This window comes from Myotis lucifugus, unplaced genomic scaffold (assembly GCF_000147115.1).
Source record: "Myotis lucifugus unplaced genomic scaffold, Myoluc2.0 scaffold_29, whole genome shotgun sequence".
Taxonomy (NCBI): domain Eukaryota; kingdom Metazoa; phylum Chordata; class Mammalia; order Chiroptera; family Vespertilionidae; genus Myotis; species Myotis lucifugus.
The window spans coordinates 7,381,251-7,397,068 of NW_005871077.1; the positions used below are offsets into that span (position 1 = coordinate 7,381,251).

Here is a 15,818-nt window from a genome sequence, read left to right on the forward strand (position 1 = left end):
CTGAAACACATAATGATCACAATGAGGGACTTGAGTGGTCAGGAAAGATGCTATGTTTTGGTTAAAATAGCGGGGGGGGGGGGGGGCACCTTTTAAAGATCTATCCATTTAAAAAGTTGCAATTTTAAAATTACAAAGCTTAGTACTGCATCCCAGGTATTAAGGAAAGCATTATACCTTAGGGTTCAGGGTAGTGAAAATTCACAATACTTAAATAACAAACATCCCAAAGTGAGTGGCCCAAATGTTCTTTAAAATATGTGTGTCTAAAACAGGAAGGAAAGTATTCCCACCTACCCACTCCCTCCCCAGTCTTCATAACAGGCACTCAGAGCAGCTTCCCTGGACTTGAACTCACTCTGTCTTTATCATCTGCTACATCACAGAGGATGTCATCAAGATCCAGTATTCCTCCATCTCCATGTTCCAGTCGATGCACCTGTATCCAGTAGCTTGGATCCTGTACAAATAACACAAATATCAAATGCATCAAGTTAGCATCACAAAAAGGAAATGCAAGAATTTTAACTGCAAGAACTTCCTGTTATAAAAAAAAAACATATTCTAATAAACAAGCAACATATAGTGTATGTCTGAAACACTAATGTCACAGCATATTTGAATAAAAAGAGGTGGCATACCCTGGTTGCCCAAAGTACTTCCTAATAACAGGCCTGAATACACTGGAATAATATGGAAGACTATAAGTGAGCAAGCTCAGACCAATGTGTGTGGTTTGTGCCTATTTTTGGAAGGGAAAAATTACATACACTTGTATATGTGCATATAAAAATGACCAACAAAAGTCTTGGCCAGTGTGGTTGGAGCACTCGTTGGTTGGAGCATTGTCCTGTACACTGAAAGACTGAGGTTTTGATTCTCGGTCAGGGCACATACCTAGGTTATGGGTTCGGGGAGCATAACCAATAGATGTTTCTCTTTCAAATCAATGTTTCTTCCTCTCCCTGTCCCTGTCTCTCCCTCCCTCTTCCCCTCTCCCTAAAATCAATAAACATATCCTCATGTGAGGATTAAAAAAATGTCCAAAAAAAAAAAAAATACACACCCAAATTTCCAGTGGTTATCTCTGAAAAGTGGAATTGGAAGTAAAAAATTTCATTTTAAATCTTATACACTTCTACACAGGATATGTATAGTGTGTATACATATATACATACATATACTGTAACATAAAACATGTTTTGAAATTATTTACAGAACATAATTCTTTGGTTTTGGGGTTTGTATATTTTTTAATCCTCACCCGGGGATATGTTTATTGACTAGAGAGAGAGGACGGGGAGGAGATAAAGAGGTAGGGAGGGAGGGAAAGAAAAAGAGAAACATCAATGTGAAAGAGAAGCATCAACAGGTTGCCTCCCACACGCACCCCAATCAGGGATAGAACCCACAACCTAGGTATGTGCCCTGACAGGGACTTGAACCTGCAACTTTTTTGGTGTATGGGACAATGCTCCAACCAACTGAGCTCCCCCAAGCCAGGGCATAGTTATTTGTTTTTAGAGTTCCACAATCATTCTCATTTGTATACTCAAATAAAAATGTACTAAATTGTTATCTTTTGCCTTTAACTACTGAATTATCCACAACACGGAATTACTAATAAAAAGTTCAATTCAAGTTAACAGTCCATTTTTCCAATTTAAAATGATGTTAAGTACTATTCTTTCTTAAAGGAAAGGCTGGGAGGGAAAAGGCAAAAGATTAATCATAGTTATATACACATTCCTAGACCCCACCCCAGATCTCCTTGCTCAGACAGACCTTCCAGGGTTGAGGCCAGGGAATCCATATCCTTAAGAAGCATTCCAAGAGAATCTCTAACAAAGCTATGCCTAAGAGTTAGTAAAATGGAACAGTTGTAAAAACTGTATAATTACCAATCCTCTTCATTTTTTAACCAGTACAGAAAGCAGCTCAGACCCTAATTCTCAAAGTTACTAAACATAAAAACCACCATGCAAATAACCTATACTTACTCTGCTCCCTGATCTGGACTTCCTTAAAAGGAGATTCAGTGCTCAAATCAACTGTTCATCCAAAACACAGATTAAGTTTATAAAACACACATGCAACACACCACATGCCACACATACACACACATACCTTGGCATCCCCTGAATTCACGGAGCCTCTACATGATCCCCTGATTCCAATGTCATCCAGACAGCCCTTAGGAAACCTGCTGTGTGAGTCTGAGATGCTCCAGAATTTGTCATTTCTAGATTCGTTGAACCATCAAAGAACAAAGGCCCAAACGAACTATACTCTACTCTTCTATACCAAACTAGAGGCCCGGTGCACAAAATTCATGCACTGGGGGTAGGGGTTGTCCCTCAGCCCAGCCTGTACCCTCTCCAATCTGGGACCCCTCAGGGGACATCCCTCTCACAATCTAGTACTGCTGGCTCCTTACCATTCGCCTACCTGGCTGCCTGATTGCACTAACCACTCTGCCTGCCAGCCTGACAGCCCCCTAACCGCACCCCTGCTGGCCTGATTGACACCTAACTGCTCCCCTGCCAGCACGATCACCCCCAACTGCCCTCCCCTGCAGGCCTGGTCACCCCTAACTGCCTTCCCCTGCTGGCCATCTTGTGACACTGTGGGGGTGGCCATCTTGTGATGACATGGGGTGACCATCTTGTCGCGCAAGGGCGTGAGGGTCAATTTGCATATTACCTCTTTTTTATATAGGACTAGAGGCCCAAAACAAAAAAAATCAACCACTGCCGGCGGGGGGGGGGGGGGGGGGGAGTCCCTCAGCCCGGCGGGCCCCCTCTCACAGTCCGGGAGCCCTCAGGGTAGGGAGGTGACCCAGCGATCAGGGGAAGGCGACGTCCCCATCACACCTCTGCTTCTGCCACTGCTGGCAGCACAAGCCTCGGCCGGCCCTGGTTACCTGAGTCTCGGGCTGGCCCTGGGCGGCTGGGGGGCTGGGGGACTGGGGAACTCTGGAGGCAGGCGCGCGGAGTGGCTAGGCCTGCCTGGGAGTGGGCCCAGCCTTGCCGTGCGCCTGCCACCCTGGCAGGGCTGAGGGGACTGGGGGCAGCCATCTTTGAGGGCGTGGTAGTCAATTAGCATATTCCCTCCTTATTGGCTGTGGGTACTGCCATCTTTGAGGGTGTGGCAGTCAATTAGCATATTCCCTCCTTATCGGCTGTGGTTGCTGCCATCTTTGCAGTCTGCTGCTCAGTCGTTTGGTCGTCCGTCACTAACCCCTCTGCCAGCCTGGTTGCCCCATGCAGCCTGTTCGGTCGTCCATTCGGTTGCGGTGGTCCCTTAGGCTTTTATATATAGAGATGGTATTAACTCTGCAGGGGAAATTAATATCCTGGGGGTCCTCAAAGAAAAGGTGTCTCCTAATCATCATTCCCTAGCCTCTTTAAAACAGCAGTCACCAACCGGTGGTCCGTGGCACTGGTGGTCCGTGAGGTCCAAAAGGTTGCCGACCGCTGGTTTAAGGAAACCTTTGGAGCAGCGGTCGCCAACCGGTGGTCCGCAAGGTCCGAATGGTTGGTGACCACTGTCTTAAAACATCCATCCTGCCCTCTTTTCCCCCAAGCAAGCTGTGGATTACCTAATCAACTAATAGTAACTTTCATTTCTGAAACACTTTTATATCCACAGAAGCAGACTGAACTCTAAAATGGGGTTTAAAAAAAAGAAAAACTTTAAGCTTCCTCATCCTCCTCACTCTCTCCATGAGAGCATAACCTATAGCCTTTATTTAAAATTTGGAACTTCTCTTTTGAAATAAATTTCCACCTAAAGATTTTTTCAACCTCTGAACTATATATATATATATATATATAATTTCAGAACTTGCTCCAGACTTTTCCCCATCACTTTACCTTTCACAGGCGGTATTAAGCCCTGCATAACTGTACTCTCTCCACCACACCGAGTGCCCAGAGCCCCACTTGAACCTCCAAGCTAACCCTTCCCATCCATCAAGACTACTCAGTCATCTCCCTCTTCAAGAGCTCTGCCTGACTGGAAAACCCCAAGCCAGGTTAGAAGTCTATCTCTGACTTCACTATATGGAAAATAGTACTCAAATGTCAACTCTGAGCCATTAAAAGTCGCTAATATTTTATTTTTACACATGCTAAACTAACAGTACAAAGCCTTCTGTTGACACTACTTTACAATCTAGTTACTATACCAATTTTCTGATCCTCTTGACAGCAAATTTTTTAAAGATTTCTGGTCACAGATTCTTTTCCCAAAACCTCATGCCAATCAGGCTCCCTCCCCACATTCCCAAAACTGTCCATCAAGGTCACCAACAGCGCCCCCATGTTGCTTAAGCAATGTTCCTCACATGAGACATCTTCCTGATCTATCACAGAATTTGGTACTACTGACCACTCCTTCCTCCTTGAAACACTCTATAAATCTGGCTTACAATCCTTCAACTATCTGATCAAGGATTGTCTAATTCAAGATTTAGTTGTTGAGGGGACCAAATAGCCATGACAACACCATGCCAACGCATATTATCAGGCTAGCATTTACTAAATGCCACTTCATAATACACACTGAATAGATTAAAATGACTATTTGGAGAGAAGGAACCAAAAGGGAATCATCAATAATCCCAGCAGAACATACTACATAGACAAAAATCAGAGTTGAGCAGGCCATATAAAAATGACCTCCTCCCACAAGAGTATAAAAACCAGAAAGGCTTTTTTGCCACTGAGAAATACACTCCTTGGAACAACAGTCTCTTAGGAGATTTTAATTGGCAGCTTTCATTAACACAATTTTCTCTCAAATGACAAAGGACTTGCTGTATTTTCAAGGACATAGTCAAGTACCCATCAGAAGAAAACTCTTCTCCATGTTACAGCATACTCGTTGATTGCACTCTGTGGTAGTTTACACTGAAAAGTTTAAAATAATAATAGCACAATCATTGCTGTTTTGAAACTTAGCAGTGTAACTGAACAAAAAAATGTAGCGCCACTTTTGAAAATACCAAAAACACTAATTCTACAATCAGTATACTTGTCATTGGGTTAAAAAACAAACATGACACAACACTCAATAAAAAATATTATGTTACTCACTTAGGATGTGTACACATATAATAACCAAAGATTTGAACACTAACAATAATTTTACATTATGATGAGCAAAAAATCTATCACACAGGAGCAACAAACAAGAAAAGAAGTTCATCCCTCAAGCAGGTAGAGAGAAGTCTACCAAGAAGTAAATGTCCGAGTCAGTCAAGGTTCCCCAAAGATGGGTCATAGCCCATAGAGGGTATCTGGAGACAAAATCACTGAGTACACTGTTCCTCACCCAGATAGAGAACCAGGGTTGAGAAAGGGTAGAAGGAAGATTTCTAAGAACTGCTGAAAAGGAAAGCATGGGTGATTTGATTAGCTGCAAGTTGTAAGGATAATGATGTCTAGTTTATTGCAGGATATCCACTCTATTGCAGGAGACAAGAGAAAACAGTACAGAAAAAGTCCTAATGAAAGATGACTCCTAGCTCACCATCAAGAAAGCTCTCATACTCCATCAAGAGAATCCTCACATTATGCAACAAGATAATGAGCTTTTATGAGTTGTGACCTGATCATACAAAAGCTCTGCATACTTTATGCCCAAGCAAGTTTCAAGAAAAGTATCTTCAATTAGAAACAGTGCCCTACTCTTGCATTACCATGGCATACAGCAATGGTCTATAGCAGTGATGGCGAACCTTTTGAGCTCGGCGTGTCAGCATTTTGAAAAACCCTAACTTAACTCTGGTGCTGTATCACATATAGAAATTTTTTGATATTTGCAACCATAGTAAAACAAAGATTTATATTTTTGATATTTATTTTATATATTTAAATGCCATTTAACAAAGAAAAATCAACCAAAAAAATGAGTTCGCGTGTCACCTCTGACACGCATGTCATAGGTTCGCCATCACTGATCTATAGCCTGACCAATTTTCAAGTGAAAATATATGTGTAAACTAAGACCAGAAAAGATAATTGAAAATCCATGCCAATAAAAAACCTGAGTATTGCCCTAACTGGTTTGGCTCAGTGGATAGAGTGTCGGCCTGCGGACTGAAGGGTCCCAGGTTCGATTCCGGTCAAGGGCATGTACCTTGGTTGCGGGCACATCCTCAGTAGGGGGTGTGCAGGAGGCAGCTGGTCGATGTTTCTCTCTCATCGATGTTCCTAACTCTCTATCCCTCTCCCTTCCTCTCTGTAAAAAATCAATAAAATATTAAATTAAAAAAACACACCTGAGTATTAACTATGTGCAAAGCACTGACTGAGCTAAAGCGGCAATCAATACTTACTATGAGACATTAAAATTTAACAGATGACACATAAGTAGTTTAAAAGAGGTAGACCATGTGTCATAAGAAAAAGACATTAAAATGCTGTGTGAATTCAGAAAAAGGGGAGATTATTTTCACTTGGAAAGATACAGGGCCCAGCCCACTGTGGCTCAGTGGTTGAGTGTTGACCCATGAACCCAGGAGGTTCTGGTTCAATTCCAGGTCAGGGCATAAGCTCAGGTTGTGGGCTCAGTCCCCAGTGGGGGCTGTGCAGGAGGCAGCCAATCAATGATTCTTTCTTATCATTGATGTTTCTCTCTCTCCCTCTCCCTTTCTCTCAGAAATCAATAAAAATATACTTTATTTAAAAAAGAAACAATATAAGCAATTTACACAGAAATATGAAGGTAAATATGGAAAGAATCAGGCACAAGAGTTGGGAAAGGTGACCTCTCAGGGTAGTGCTTTTTCCTAACTGACTATGCACATACATAATGGTTGGAAACAGTAAGAATGAAGAGGAACAGTTTGAAAATTCTTAAAATCATAGACATGCCACACAGTTTAAATTTCAGCATCTGTCAATCCTATTAGCCAGAGGATAATTATGTAGTGTAGACAAATTAAGTCATTGTTAATGAAATAACAGAAAACACTTCATTTTTAAAGTCAATAGGAGAGCACAATCAGTATGAAGGGTGCCTCATTCTAGATTCTCTTATTACTCTCCAATTTACTTGAACCCAAAACAAAATATTTTTAAAATATGTTCTAAAGTTCCTTTTTAAATAAATAATTGGCATTTCAATATAAACGTAATGCATACAATTTTAACTTTACCTACTTTGATCAATTTTCAAAAATGCCTATTTTTTAGTCAATTTTGTTGCAGCAATACTGTTGAATGTTAAACATATTGGGGTGGTGGGTGCTTCTGAATAAAGGCAGAAAACACATATTGTCAGTAATCATGGCTGATGTTCAACAATAAAAAAAATAACCTCAGAGAGGAAGGGAGAGAGAGAGAGAGATAGAAACATCAATGATGGGAGAGAATCATTGATTGGCTGCCTCCTGCATGCCCCCTACTGGGGATCGAGCCTGCAACCAGGCACATGCCCTTGCCGGGAATCAAACCCGGGACCCTTGCTTTATCCACTGAGCCAAACCAGCTAGGGCATGGCATTCTTTTTTATTACAGCTAGCATGAGAGCTCTCCTAGAATTCCATACTGGCCTAACAATGTGGAAAATCAGCCCATTATTGACCTCCAGATCTGCATTAACTTTCATAATATTGAGATCACTTTCGTCAGGGATGCTTCTCAATATCCTGCACTACTCCAGGTAAATCAAGAGGTGGGTCTCAGATCACAGAGCTGGCCCTAGACAGAGCCAAGGCAAAAATGAGAACTATAATTACCAGTTATATTTGCTTTATGTTTTACAATTTTAAAAATGTGCACTATCTATTGTGGTGGGAGGATTTATAATCCCTATTTTCCGATGAGAGAACAGACTCTAGAGCAGCGGTTCTCAACCTGTGGGTCGCGACCCCTTTGGGGGTCGAACGACCCTTTCACAGGGGTTGCCTAAGACCACCGGAATACACATATATAATTACATATTGTTTTTGTGATTAATCACTATGCTTTATGTTCAATTTGTAACAATGAAAATACATCCTGCATATCAGATATTTACTTTACGATTCATAAGAGTTGCAAAATTACAGTTATGAAGTAGCAACGAAAATAATTTTATGGTTGGGGGTCACCACAACATGAGGAACTGTATTAAAGGGTCATGGCATTAGGAAGGTTGAGAACCACTGCTCTAGAGTAAGTTGCTGAAAAGAGGATCACAGTTAATAAATGTTGTAATCCAGGACTCCAGCCTAAGTCTACAAGATTCATTACCCACCCTTTCTCAGACCGACATGGATGGTTTTACAATAGCGTCATAGCTTCTGGAGTTCTTGGTATAACCCCTCTTTATATTTTGCATAATGGGAGGAACAAAAAATACTTCTTTTAATAATGAAGGTGTTGACTTAAAAAATCAACTCACCCAAATATTATATTACATATTTTCATCTCATCCTTGATTTAAAGCAGTGGTTCTCAAGTGCGATTCCATTCCAGCATCAGTATCACCTGAGAACCAGTCAGAAATTCTAATGCTTGCCCTCCACCCTGGTCCTGCTGAATGAAAGATCTCCCAAGAAGGAGCTGAGCAATTGGTGTTTAAAACACCTTCTGGGTAGTCCTGATGGACACCAAAGTTTGAGAACTCAAAGTTTGTGATGGGAGGAGGTAGGATGAGGGGTTGTGGGGGGAGTGGATGCAGCACTGAAATACTTTGCATTTCTTATATGTATTATTAGGTACTAGAGGCCCAATGCACGACATTCGTGCACTCGGGAGAGGGGAGGGGGCGATGTCCCTCAGCCTGGCCTGCGCCCTTTCGCAGTCCAGGAGCCCTCAGGGGATGTCCGACTGACGGCATCAGTCAGTTGGACACCCTTACGCCGTCAGTTGGACATCCTTAGTGCTGCCGCGGAGGCGGGCCAGCCGTCAGCCCAGTTTGTGGCTGAGCAGTGCTCCCCCTGTGAGAGCGCACTGACCACCAGAGGGCAGCTCCTGCATTGAGCTGTGCACATCATAGCGCCTGGTTGTTCTGTTGTTCAGTTGATTTGCATATTACCCTTTTATTATACAGGATTATATTTCAGATAATCAATTCATGGCTTCGGTGCTTTCACCCAACCTCTTAAATTAAACGGATATTAGTAATTACACCTTAAAAAATGGTGTAATCATTAACATCATGAACACATCTATATATCTAAAAGCCCAGGGACCGAACGGCAGAACAACTAGAACGACCGATCGACCAATCGCTATGACACGCACTGACCACCAGGGGGCAGACGCTCAACGCAGGAGCTGCCCCGTGGTGGTTATTGCACTCCCACAGTGGGAGCGCCGCTCAGCTGACAAGGATGAGTGGCGCACCCACAGCGGGAGCCGCCGCTCAGAGGGCAGGTCCACAGACACTCAGCTGACTGGGATGAGCAGCACTCCCACAACAGGCCATCCCCGCAGGCCACGCCCCCAACCAATGCACGAATCCGTGCACTGGGCCTCAAGTACATACATATATTTGTCTCCTATGATAACTGTATGGATAAATTTTTGTGTTGACTGTCACTTATAGTCTCTTTTTCAGAATTGTTTCAACTCCAAGAATTGCAAAAACCGCATCTCTAGACCAAAGCCCTCTCAACACACCAGCCTTAAGTATCTACCTCTCAGTTCACATCACCTTGGGACTTGTTTTTAGAGCTTGCTGGGAAATTTTAATGCAATGAGTAAAAGGACATGTGGGAATAACTGATGACTAAACAATGTTGTTTTTTCTTTAAAGTTGGTTTATTGAGATGCACATTACATACATAATAAGAAAAACTTATTTTGACAAATGTTGAACAATGTTTTTATCAAGCCCTATTTAATTCAAATTGATTGAACTTATTTTCCTTATCTTCCCCCTAAAACCAACCTCCTGTTTTCATTCCTACTGACAACCCCACCCCCCTCTAATTTAACCTAATCAAGTCATAAACCTAACTTCTGTATAGGAAATACAGGGGATAGAGAACAAGTTAAATGACACTACAAGGAAACAATCAGAGGACTCCAGAATGTGAGCCTTTTAAAAACACAACTTTACTAATCTCTATTTTTTTAAGTCTCCGGTATCTGAGTGCAATGTATGATCCCAGAGTGTGTCCTGCATCTGGAGGGAAATAATTGTGAAATAGGACAGTACTGGGACAGACAATTGAAGAAATCTGTCTTCTTAGGTGACAGAATTATATAAGTGGGACATTTCCTGCATGTGATCATTGTAGTGGTTATTTTTTAAAAATTATTTTTAGAGGATGAATGCTGAAGTGTTTTGGTGGTTGAAAAGTATCACAATATCTGTAGTTCAATCTCAAATGGTTCATAAAAAATTAATATTACTAATATATATTTATGTGTGTACATATATATGTAAATAATTCAAATGTAGAAAATTTTTTTAAATTGGTGAATCTAGATAGAGTGTTCAATCTTCTATTCTGTAGTTCAGAAATATTTCAAGAGAAAATGTTAAAATATAAGTCATTTAAAAAACAATAACTGGGGGACTGGTCTAGATGAGCGGGCGCCAATCTTTTGGACCTCACAGACCACCGGTGGTCCGCAGACCATCGGTTGGTGACTGCTGCTCCAAAGGTTTCCTTAAATCAGCGGTCGCCAACCTTTCAGACCTCACAGACCACCAGTTGGCGACCACTGGTCTAGATCAAAGAGCCTAAGGAGTCATAGCCAAATGCAAGGCAAGTCTTGATTTAATCCCTATTTTTAAAAATCAACAACACAAAAAACACTGTGAAAGACATCTTGGAAACACTTGGGGAAAATTTAATATGGATTCAGTGTTACATAACATGATAAATTTTTCTTAATATTCCTAGGTATGATCATTGTTTTGTGGATATGTAAGAGAATATCCTTATTCTTAGGGGATATATGCTGAAGTATTTTAATAAAGTGTCAGAATGTCTGCTACTTACTTTAAAATAGCATATACTGTGTTGTGTGTGTGTGTACACAAAAGTAGGTTTACAGTTGTTTGTATTGAAAATAATAAAATTAATAATAATACAAGAATAAACTGTTTCACATAATCACAACTATAAACCTACTTTCGCCCACCACTGTGTGTGTGTATATATATATGTATATGTGTGTGTGAATATACATGTACTAGTACATATAATCACATGTATATATGAATGAATAAATACCTATCATTCAGAGTGCAACCAGGAAAATACAGATCATCCCAACTATTTTAAGCAGAGGAAAATTAATATAAAGAATTGGTTATTAAGATGTAAGACTTGAGACTCAAACAAAGATAGCAGTGGGGTGGGATCAAGCCACAGATTAGCTGTAGAAAGAAGCTACCACCACCTCTTGGCTAAAGGAATAAAAAGAGGTGGCTCAGAACTCAGGGCTGGGGTGCTGTGGCAGAAGCTGGTTCTTCAGGTTAGTCACTGGAATTTGGAAAGAGACAGGACTAGCAGAGAGGGAGCAGAATCTGCTCCAGGATTATCTCATCGTGGGACTCCCATTTCCCATTCCACCTCCTCCTGGCCAAATCCAAGCCGAGGTCAACTAACACAGCTGCATTTTGTATGATTCTCTCGACCAATGTTTGAGGTTTTCATAACAAACTGGGAAAACAGATTAATTTTAAACAAATTTAATGACCTAACATTCATAAGAGTATAGTAAGCCAGCATTCTAGTGTCCTGCTCCTGAGCTGTAATATGTCATACACATGGCCCTGAGTGGTGTTACTCAGTGGTTAGACCATCAACCCACACACCAAAGGATCATGGGTTCAATTCCCAGTCAAATGCACGTACCTGGGTTGCAGGTTTGTTTCCTGCCCTGGTCGGGGCGCGTGCAGGAGACAACCAATAGATGTGTCTCTCTCGCTTCTCTCTTCCCCTCTCTCTCTCTTCCCTCCCCTCCCTTCCACTCACTCTAAAAATCAATGGAAAAAATATCCTCGGTTGAGGATTAACAAATTGTCTATCACACACATTTTGATTGGGACCCAGGGGGGCAGGGGGAGGTAAAGAAAGGTGGAATTTGGTACCGTGCATGAAAATGCTTAAAAATGAACATACCCACCAACCCAGGAAGTTAAGATGTGGGTATACCCAGTCAAGATGTTTAACCGGATGTTTTAATAAACAATAACAATAGGAAACCAGCTATATATCCAACAATAATTGGTTGAGTACATCAAATCAATGGAACACTATACAGTATTTAAACGTGCACAGAACTATGAAAGATATCATCTTTAGTTTGAAGACAATGCTACCTACAGGTATGGACACACACTTGACAGTCACTGTTTATATTTTCTGATTTTCCATAATAAGTGAATATGTGTATTTTTTAAAGTTTATCATCTTAAATAAATAGTAAATACATGTCTTCCTTTCCCTTTCCTTCATCTTTTGTTCTCAATAAATGTGATTAACTTCCAACTTATCTACTACTTCTAGACGTTCATATCTTTTCCCACATCTAGATGTTGTATGGTCCTGCATTTTGCTGATACATCCATATTCACAAAATACCCATTTCATTATGTCACTCTCCTGGGATATGAATCATTTTCAGTGACTCACTATATTCTAAAGGGCAAAATCCAACATCCTTAGCCAAGTACTCAACACTCTTCTTAATTTGCTTTTCCTGACTTTCCATGGTTCCCATCACGGTTCTTCTATCCTCCCAGATAGGCCTCGATGTTGCCTTAGCATATCTGGGTCTTCAAGTGTTCTATTTACTGAGATATCCCAAGCACCCAGATTAGTACCTGAGGCAGATTAGATGCTCAGTAAATAATGGCTCTGGCATTCATTAATCCTCATGGGGGTTTTTGTAGAATATATTCCACACATCGGGAACACTCTTATCCCTACAGTTCCAACTACCCAAATTGTATGTACTTTTCCAAATCTAGATCAAAACCACAACTTTCGTGAAATGTACTCCATCCCCAAAGTATTTATCTATACCACATATTTGTCAGCTAATAGCCTATGTCCAAAACATGTGTAATGTTTTGTTTCTCTCTAGATAAGTTCCCCCAAAGGCAGGGACCATCTTCTCTCTTTTTTAGCTTAGAATAAAAAACAAAGCAGCATATTGTATAAATAATGAGTGAAAAAGAAAACAGAAGTAGCAACCCTATTGAATAAAGGAAAAATGTGAACAAGAGCTTCTCAGAGAATATAATCAATAACACAAAAGTACCTCTGGCTGCCAAAAGAATGCATCCTCATCACTCCTTACCCTCTGACTCCGAGAGCCAGCTCAAGAAATGCTGTGTGATTATTCTAGCTGACATTCCATATAACATCTTATATGTGAGGAAAGAAGACAGCCAGATAGCTCTCTTTTACAATAAAAAGAACCCAAATTCCAGTATTAACACCTTCACTGTCACCAACCGAGGTTGAGTCTCCAGCATCACTGACCTGGAATGCCAGGCAGAAGTTTAAGCTTGGATAAACCCAGGAGAAAGAAGGCAAGACAAAAGATCACAATGGCCAACCCAGTTCTTCCTGCTCCAGTCCTAGTAGGAACATGCAAGGGCATAGAGATGCTGTTACCTGATGAGCCAGAGACAGTGAACAGAAAGCTTTGCTAAAGGAAGGGAAAATGTGAGGTAGTGCCTATGCAAAATATCCAAGTCAAAGGCCCTAAAAAACAAGGTGGACCTACAGGATATTCTACTAAGGAACTCAAAATCTCTACAAGCTCTATAATACCAGCACTATGAAAGTAGGCACCTGGCCCTGTACCCTCCTCCTGACCATTCCATCCCTGCACCCTTCTCTACAAAGGAAACAGTGGGGGCCACCAGTTACAGAACACTTTCTTCTCTTATATTCATAGGTGAGTGTGTTCACAAAAATCATGCCAGGTGAATGTTTTCAGCTCCATCTGCGGATGAGAAGACTAAAGAGCAGGAAATGTGTCTGAGATCATCACAAATGTAATTACAATTGAAGAAGAAAGGGAATTTCAGCTCAGGTACTACTCCAACTTCTAAAGTCATGCTATGTCCTTTCGATGCATTTCCTATTGCAGGAAGATCAAACAGCTTTGTCAGGGTACAGATTTGGAAGGGAAAAAAATGATATAGTCTCTTTTTTTTTCTTAGAATGAAAAATATACCACCACTAATTAATATATTTCACTAACTTCAATATCAGGAAATAATCATTTATACCATGTTACCTATCAAAGATACACAGATTTAAGAAGCATTCATTCCAGTCTTGCACTAGACTAGATAGTGCTAGGTCCAACTCTGTAGAAAAAACAATCCATGAACATTAAAATAGGGCCTCGATGCCTGAAGGGACAGACTCACCCTATGGCCTAACACAGACCATGTGCAGCTAAGACATTAACTACTGTATGGTGTGAGATCCTTTAAAGCTAACTATAATGCTGAATACTTTTCTAGTATCTATAAAAGAAATAAACAACCCAAGAGATCCCTAAGGTTAGTCATCCAACCTCACAAAAGAAAAACCTACCCTCACATATCTTATACTCTCCAATTAGCAAACAAGCAAGATTGAGTTAGACGAAAAGGAATTTCTCTGAGCTGTAAAGAAAACCTCACTGAAACATGATAAACTCTAGTTCAGAATTTTAAAATGAACCAACAAAAAGTTGACCCCAGAGCAGATCTTCACTCCCTACTCATATTACTTTATCCAAAACCACCTCCCAATTTTTCTTAAAGAAATTATCTCAAATTACTTAAAAATGCATGATTAATTCCTTACACCTGGCAATATTAAACATGACTGTATCAAAAGAAATATTCTTAAGCTCATACAGAGGAGAAGACTGTACAGAATTAGTGAATTTTGTCAGAGGATTTGCACCTACCTTGGATCTCCTCTTTTGAAGCCTGAGCAGTTACCCAGCTGTACCTTGTGGTTCACATACTCAAATCCAGCATCACACTATGTGGGGTCCAGCTGAGAGTAACACAGACCATAACATTACAACGTAAGTGTGGCCCAAGGCAGTGGACACTCAGACGGAGGTGCTTAGAATGTGGCTCAGACCATACCCACTTGGGAGAATGAAGAAACACGTCTCCTGAGGATTGCTGATGCCAGAGGTGGGGCTCCCTTTTCCTCCAAGGACACTCCTACTATCAGTCACGAAAGAGCCATGACAGTAACTTCAAAAGATTTGCCAAAGACCAGAGTGCACCTGAGTCTTATTACCAAGGACATCTCTGCAGACACAGATTACATGTCAGCTTTTAGAAAAGGTTTACAGCAGGGAAAGGAGCAATACAGACAGACAAAGGGCATATATGTGTATATTCATATACACCAAGATATGAGCTAGTCATCTATGGGATCTCCTTGCCCCTCAAATTTGTTACTGCATATTTGTGCCCTCCTGAAAAGTTTTCCCCATCTCTTCACTTGGGAAAGAAAATCTTATCCAAATTTCAATTCCTAACATCTATCTCTTTGCAACATCAGTCTGCATTCCCACTTTATTTTCTACCCTACACCTCCACAGCACTTAAAACAATGTATTGAAGATGTACATGTCTATCATTACAATTTATCGCCCTAATGGGGCTGTGGAGATTATGCATTAAATCAAATATTTATGGAGCACCTATTATGTGGCAGGCACTGAACCAGACACAAAGATGACAAGTATATGGTCCCTACCCTCCTAGAATATTTAGTCTAGCATATGAAAGCACAGGTACTTTTTCTTAAACAAAGACCCACACCCGCAAAGAATGCTTTGAAATATGTTATTGGTTATCTCAAGCCAAAGAGCAATCTGTATTCT

At 40.9% G+C, this 15,818-nt stretch overlaps 1 protein-coding gene across 23 annotated transcripts in view; it reads right to left on the reverse strand.

The window, feature by feature from the left end:
* The window catches only part of PARD3 (par-3 family cell polarity regulator), a 724,129-nt gene that overhangs the window by 613,021 nt on the left and 95,290 nt on the right, over positions 1-15,818 (reverse strand). For all 23 annotated transcript variants that reach the window (XR_002828697.1, XM_023752233.1, XM_023752234.1 and 20 more), the window contains exon 2: positions 359-460. Coding sequence is in view for 22 of the 23 variants with exons in the window: in XM_023752233.1 (XP_023608001.1) it covers positions 359-460 (102 nt within the window). In the remaining variant the exon portion in view is untranslated. The remainder of the gene's footprint in view (positions 1-358; positions 461-15,818) is intronic.